At 37.2% G+C, this 7,498-nt stretch overlaps 1 protein-coding gene across 1 annotated transcript; it reads left to right on the top strand.

Moving 5' to 3' along the window:
* The first annotated feature begins 3,065 nt into the window (after window positions 1–3,065).
* On the top strand, window positions 3,066–6,868 carry LOC120634104. Its single transcript, XM_039904498.1, has 4 exons — window positions 3,066–3,122; window positions 5,033–5,197; window positions 6,024–6,179; window positions 6,692–6,868. The coding sequence occupies exons 1-4, from the start codon at window positions 3,066–3,068 to the stop codon at window positions 6,866–6,868; spliced, it is 555 nt and encodes a 184-aa protein (XP_039760432.1).
* Window positions 6,869–7,498: the final 630 nt, after the last annotated feature.

Here is a 7,498-nt window from a genome sequence, read left to right as displayed (position 1 = left end):
TTCTGGATTTTTCTTTATTTTCATTTTTTTATTTCCTGCTTTTTTTTTTAAAGTTATGTTGTTTACGCAATTTTGCACTCAATATGTTTCGAACGTGGTCTATGAAACATACATCAATAGAGCAAACTGTATTTGTAGACGTACATAGTAACGATTACGATGGTATGACGTTTGTATCGCGTTTGTTGCGCGCTGGAACTGCGCGTGAGTAATCTCAGAGTGCATTAGGGGCTCTTATATTTTAAACTAAATGTTGTGATGTACTAAGCCGACGGTTAGAATTAGCGGCCAAATTATATACTTACTATTTTTCTAGCTAAATGGTGTTTTATTGCAATACCTCGTTTTTTTTTTTTAATAACCATTTATTTGCAAGAATTTTTGTTCAATATACTAATAGTGAGCTTATTTGGTTCATGAAGAGATATTAATTGCGAATTGGCAAAATTATTCAAAATTAAAACAAAAAAACTTAGTTAAATATCAAATTAGATTAAAATAACTAAATTAAAAACCAATTCAATGAAATATTCCATAATTTATATTACGAATGAAAATTATTCAGTTTATAATAAATATTCTTTAACTTCATAATAACATTTTTCGAGGATCGTTCTTCATTTATTAACCGACTTCAAAAAGGAGGAGGTTCTCAATTTTTCGGATTTTTTTATTTTATTTTTAAACATTTAGAATAATGTTTTCGAAATCGTTTGATACCAAACTGGCTGGTTAATAGACAAGCGTGAACTTGTCCGTCTTCGCAAACCATATCGATTTCACACCGGAGTGCCTAAGTGCATGATTTTGTACCTTTGATGGCGTAAAACTTAACTCCGATGATATGGTATGGAAAAAGCTCCATCTAGTGGCGGTTACCCAGTATTGAAACTACATTGCGCTCCCTTAATCCCTTCCCTACTTTATATTATAAATGTCAATGTAAGTTTGTTTGTTACGCTTTCACGCAAAAACTACTTAACCGATCCTCATGAAACTTTGTACACATATTCTTGGAAGTGTAATAAGTAATATAGGATACTTTTTATCCCGACATTAAGCTCGGTTCGAGGGGATGATAGTGTTTTGACGATTTTACACCATAACTCCGACAAATTATAACCGATTTAAATAATTATTTTTGCACTATAGAGGTTATAATATGTTTTTAATTTTGCCCAAACTTTGTGTAGATCTGATGAATGTGGTCGGAGATAGCGGACAGCAGCAAACCTCTCATTTAAGGCTTAGCGATACTGAATACTTTAAACTATTTTACTACAACTAAATTGAATGCCACATCAAAAGACAAAATCAAACGCAAACGAAGTCGCGGGCAATAGCTAGTACTATATAAAACGTAGTCAACTTTCACGCGATCGAATAAGTAAACGTAGATGGAAAATCACACACTGCACTCAGTTATTTGAAGACTCCCTTGCCGCAACGGTAAGCGCTGTGAATTTTAGCAGGGGGTCCCGGGTTCCATTCCCAGCAGGGCAATTTGGGAATTTATAATTTTCTCTGGTCTGGTCTGGGAGGCTTTGGCCGTGGCTTACCAACCTACCGACAAAGCTCAGCGATTTTAGTGTAATAATTTGTATATTTAATATAAAATAAATAAATAAATAAATATACTACGACAATACACACATCGCAATCTAGCCCCAAAGTAAGCGTAGCTTGTTTTATGGGTACTAAGATAACTGATGAATATTTTTATAAATAACATACATAAAATACTTATAATATACAGATAAACACCCAGACACTGAAAAACTTTCATGTTCATCACACAAACACTTTCCAGTCGTGGGAATCGAACCCACGGCCTTTGGATCAGAAAGCAGGGTCGCTGCAAACTGCGCCAATGGGCCGTCAAATATAATAGTGTGGATGGTATTTTTTTAGGTTAGATGGCGATTTCTGTACTGTACAGTGCCTGATTAAGCAAGCGCGAGGCCCGTAACAAATTCTTTAAAAGAGCCCTTTATCTGCTATGGGTTACTAAGTATAAAGTGGTAAAAATACAATTCAATACTCAATACGTATCTTCAGTGGCATGCACTTCATACATGCACAAAAGCACTGGAAATATAGCCGTATAAGAGGAGGATGTTTTTCCATTTTATGCAATTTTCCCGCTGTATGCATACCCTGGTAAGAAACCCAGTGCACGCCAGTGCGTATCTTAAATACAATACGTATTTGCTATCTATGGGTTACAATTTTGTGGGTAATTAATAGTGTAGTAAATTACTGTAGGTGATGTCTGTGTCGTCACTCAGCGGGCGATGGAGAGAGCTATGTTAGGAGTGTCTCTACGTGATCTAATCAGAAATGAGGAGATCCGTAGAAGAACTAGAGTTACCGACATAGCTCAGCGAGTTGCGAAGCTGAAGTGGCAATGGGCGGGGCACATAGCTCGGAGAACCGATGGACGTTGGGGTCTTAAGGTGCTGGAATGGCGACCCCGCACCGGTAAACGCAGCGTAGGTCGGCCCCAAACGAGGTGGACAGATGACATCAGGCGATTAGCTGGGAACCGTTGGAGGCAAGCGGCCCAGGACCGTGCATTGTGGAACTCCCTACAAAAGACCTATGTCCAGCAGTGGACGTCAATTGGTTGAGATGATGATGATGATGATGTCTGTGTGCGTGGGTGTGTACGTGTACGTGTGCGTGTGTGCGTGCGTGTAGGTGTGCGTGTGTTCGTGCGTGTACGTGTGCGTGTCTGTCAGTCAGTCAGGCAGAGATGAGTGGTATAAAATATGTGGGGCCCTCTTTCACGCGGGGCCTCATTTGTAACTCTTGCTACTTGGTTAATGCGGCACTGGTACTGTAATATATTTATATTGTTTATTTATTTCTTGTTTAGTTCTATTATTATTGCGTGCCTGTCTTCCATATATCATGCTATTTACCATAAACATTAGTACCTTGTTACGATCTCTATCTATATTGACAACATGTTATTAGGTCTCATTATCAGATCGACCATGCTACAAGTTTTTATTATAAATAGAAAAAAATCGTTCCCGTATCATTTGCTCGGAAACTTGAAGATGTGGACTTTGACTGAATTAATTTTGATAACACTCTCGGGTTTGGCAAATTCACAGGTAAATATATAACATTCAAATATGTATTTATATTACACCTAAAGTTTATAACTTTTATTTGTAATGCTTTTTTTCTACGACTTATTACCTTTGTGTGATTAAATATTGTTTAAATTAGGAATTTGGTGTAGTCTACGTCCACGAGATAGTAAATAATTATGTCTACCATTTTCACTTCCTTTTTCTATGCATATGACGAGAAAATCGGTAGACATTATAATCGGCGGCGCTCCTGATTGCTCTAGAAGCTGGACAGGCTTAGGAAAAGTCTTTAAGGGCAGGTAATAAAAGAACGTTAGGGTAGGCAGTGCTTTAACGCAGGTATGAGCTCCTTTTTAACGCTAATTGTTATACCAGTTGTGTTTCCACTTTCTAACTACACACAGCTTCATTAGAATAATAAAAAAAAAATAATAAAATAGCAGTGCGTTGCTCTACTGGGATCGAACGATTAACACTGACATGTATATTACAGCTAATATACCTGATATAGTGCTAGTCGATCGATCAGTGCTCCGTGCAATAATTGTTGACATTACTATTCCACATGACGATAATCTGGTGAAAGCTGAAAAGGAAAAAGTATCTAAATACTAGTACTTGCTCACGAGATTACCGCCATGTGGAATGTTGAGTCGACCGTTATTGTTCCGATCGTCGTTTCAGTCAATGGTTCAGTCTTCGACCAACATCTAGAGAAGAAGCTTTCGCTTGGTTGTTGGATCAAGGGTCGGATACAGAAGGCAGTAATCCTTGAAACGGCGCCTATTGGGGAAGGTTCCTCACTCTGGAGCCCTGACCGCCGGTTGCTTGGGCATTCGAAAGCCCCGCAAGCGGGGGGTGGATGTTTTTTCTTTGAAATTTTTAATAGTGATTTGTATTTTTTTTAAGCAATGTTAAGAATTTGAAAAGAAAAAATGAAAATCAATAAATGACCCATGCCATGCCGAATCGCAAGAATTAACATTTTTTTTTTATTGGAAATAAATACCAATCTCACTCAAATATAAATAAAAAAAAGGTTTTCTTAATACCTACTTAACACCCCCTTAATACTATTACTAAAAACTACTTAACCGATCCTCATGAAACTTTGTACACATATTCTTGGAAGTAATAGAAGTAATATGGGATACTTTTTATCCCGACATTAAGCTCCGTTCCTTTGGGAGAGGGGATGAAAGTGTTTGACGATTTAACACTATAACTCAAATCAAACGGAGACGCAGTCCCGGGCAATAGCTAGTAAGTATTATAAATGTATGTTTATGTAAGTAAGTTTGTCTGTTACGCTTTCACGCGAAAACTACTAAGCCGATCTTCATAAAACTATTTATACATATTCTTAGAAGTATTAGAAATAACATAGTACTTACTTATACTTTTCATTGAAAAAAATAATTACGCAAGATAAAAAAATGTTTGTGAAAAAATCTTAAAATCTCATATATGACTATAGGTGTAGACTATGTAGCAGTACGCTGCGTCCCAAAATTATGCGGGCGAAGCCGCAGGGCGCATCTAGTCATATATAATTAGATAAATGCAATATTTTAATGATTCTTTGTAATATTTTAGACGGCCGATTGGCGCAGTGGGCAGCGACCCTGCTTTCTGAGTCCAAGGCCGTGGGTTCGATTCCCACAACTGGACAATATTTGTGTGATGAACATGAATGTTTTTCAGTGTCTGGGTGTTTATCTATATATTATAAGTAATTATGTATACTATTCATAAAAAATATTCATCAGTTATCTTAGTACCCATAACACAAGCTACGCTTACTTTGGGACTAGATGGCGATGTTTGTATTGTCTTAGTATATTTATTTATTTGTTTGTCACTGTCATCATGTCTATTTGCCCTCTTGAATTATTATCGGGTCGAATAATTTAAATTTTTCTGTTCAGCTAGATTACACTGTAAACTTCGATTCCCCGATATACGTGTGCCCTGATGAAGATAGCCAGGGGTACGTGGACGCTTCCCAGGTGCAGGTGAAGAGGCACAATGAGACCGCTACTATAATGACTGGAGTCATCAAGTTCCTGAAGGGATTCGAAAAAGACACTATGGTAATTTTACTTTATAACACACCTGCTTGGAAAGTACTTTATTATTTCACAATTCGTCCGCGCATAATCAATTAATTTTTAATTGCTATTGTTATTCCATTTATCGTAACTAAATGTTAGTCTTTGGAATAATGTGATTAGTGCGATTTTTCAAAAAAGTGGTTTCTCCTCAGTTTGTTGTCGCAGTTGCTGCAGTTGCCCTCTTCCCGCGGGTGTCGTACGAGGCGACTAAGAGAATATAACGAGGGAAAGGCAGCAGCGTTCTCTGTGCTACTACTACCATCTACTGCGATCACCAATCCGTCTGCCCAGTGAATATGGGCAAACCCTCCCCTTGGGAGGCCTTTTATCCAGCAGTGGACTGTTATAGGCTTTTAACGAACAAAAAAATTTTTTTCAAATCTGTCTATACAACGTGTAACGGAATTACGAAATAATGTTGAAGGGTGCATAAGTATATTTCATAAGGAATCACCCTGTGAAAATATTAAATAAAAAGAAGCATATTTATTTTTCGAAGCACGTTTACTTATGACAACCCTATTGAAGATAAAACACCGACGCATGCGTAGTACCTACGCTACGTGTCACGTATCTAATAAGGTGACAGGAGTCAATTGATTTTACTTTTGCATGAGATGTTAGGGCTGTAAAAACTATGGCAATGGTTTACTCAATAACTATTACCGTTTCGGTTTCACAAATAAGTCTCAGAGACAATACATAATGTACATCTTAAGCCTCTGAAGTATTATTTCGGTTTTTATTTACACGCTGTGTTTGACGATTCCAGTCGGCTGAAAAAAATCCCGTTTTTCTTCTTCAGATAGAGTTTATAGCAGAGAAAGACACCGGCGGTTCCTATGAGATGGTGGTTTCTCACGAGATATGTGACGTTTGCGGGGAGTTGCAGAACCCCGAGAGCGCTTATGCTGGGTACTTGCCTTATTTCGGATTTCCCGATCTCTGTCCGTTTGAGCCCGTAAGTTTCTAGGTACCAATAAACAGACATCTTGCTAAGAACAGGTTTTTAAGTAAGGTCTTAAAATGCTGAGTATTCCAGAACAAGGTTCTATCAACATAGACAAATTAAACATGTGAAGGTGTGAAGTTATTTAGAGTGTAAAAAATATGAGTTATTTTTACCTATGTAAAAAATCATTAGGCATTCGATTTAGACGATGCCTAAGTTTCGTGAAAATGGGCAAAAGCTTCCCTACGAGGCTCATATTTGGCGACCAGGTTTCAGAGTTGAGTAGCAACATGCACTGTCCGAGGTCATGGGTACCGTCATCTCACTGCAATGTATAATTTACCTGTATTCTTGCCTTCAGCAGTATCTTGCTATAGTGTAATCATTTGTATGTTGCCCAAATAATTTTCTTCTCTGTTAAGGTATACTTGTAGTCGATTAAATTTTTTTTTTGATTATATTATATATATATATATAATATTATTAAGAATATATATATATATATATATTGATGTTTTCAGAATAACTATATCATCAAAGATCTGGTGGCCGACTCCCAAGACGTGCCGCTCAACAGCGCGATGGCTGGACGGTACCAGGTCACCTTGAATATGTACAAGAACACGGACGGACAGTGTTTAGATGATAAGATATTTATTGCGTGTCTGAAATTAGATTTTCTTGTTGAAGCTATATAGGTGAATAAAGTTTTTGGAACGAACTTACCTAATACTTATTGTTGTCGCCGTTACTGACGCAAGTTTGTGGTTTGGAAAAAGGTCATCGTCGGCTATTCAGGCGCTATTCGAGACTTGAATCTGCATGTGTTTAGAAAGTTTAAACCTTACTAAGCACTAACTTGCATTAAATGTTAGATCGTTCTTTCGATTCGCCGGGATAAATATATAATACTTTAACATTATCATACTTTAGAGATTCTGTGTCTGTCATCATGCCTATTGCATCAAAATCGGTGCAAAAAGTAGTTTAACCGAACATAGGTAACGAACAAACGTACAGTTTCGCATATTGGATAGAAGTAGTGCTTACTTTGGTTAATTCTATAATATACTATACAAAGTTCATGATGGCAGACTGGCGCAGTGGGCAACGAACCTGCTTTCTGAGTCCAAGGCCGTGGATTCGATTCCCACGACTTCAAAATGTTTGTGTGATGAATATGAATGTTTTTCAGTGGCTGGGTGTTTATCTGTATATTTATTATAAGTATTTAAAAATGCATCTTCTCCCACAGCTTTATGGAAACACAGCAAGTGGAAATAATATCCAAATAATATATGTGCAATAAATAATAAACGGGGATAAAC

The sequence above is a fragment of the Pararge aegeria genome, chromosome 23 (assembly GCF_905163445.1).
Source record: "Pararge aegeria chromosome 23, ilParAegt1.1, whole genome shotgun sequence".
Lineage (NCBI taxonomy): Eukaryota > Metazoa > Arthropoda > Insecta > Lepidoptera > Nymphalidae > Pararge > Pararge aegeria.
Note: the sequence above shows the minus strand (reverse complement) of the source record. Positions and strands in the feature narration are given on the sequence as shown.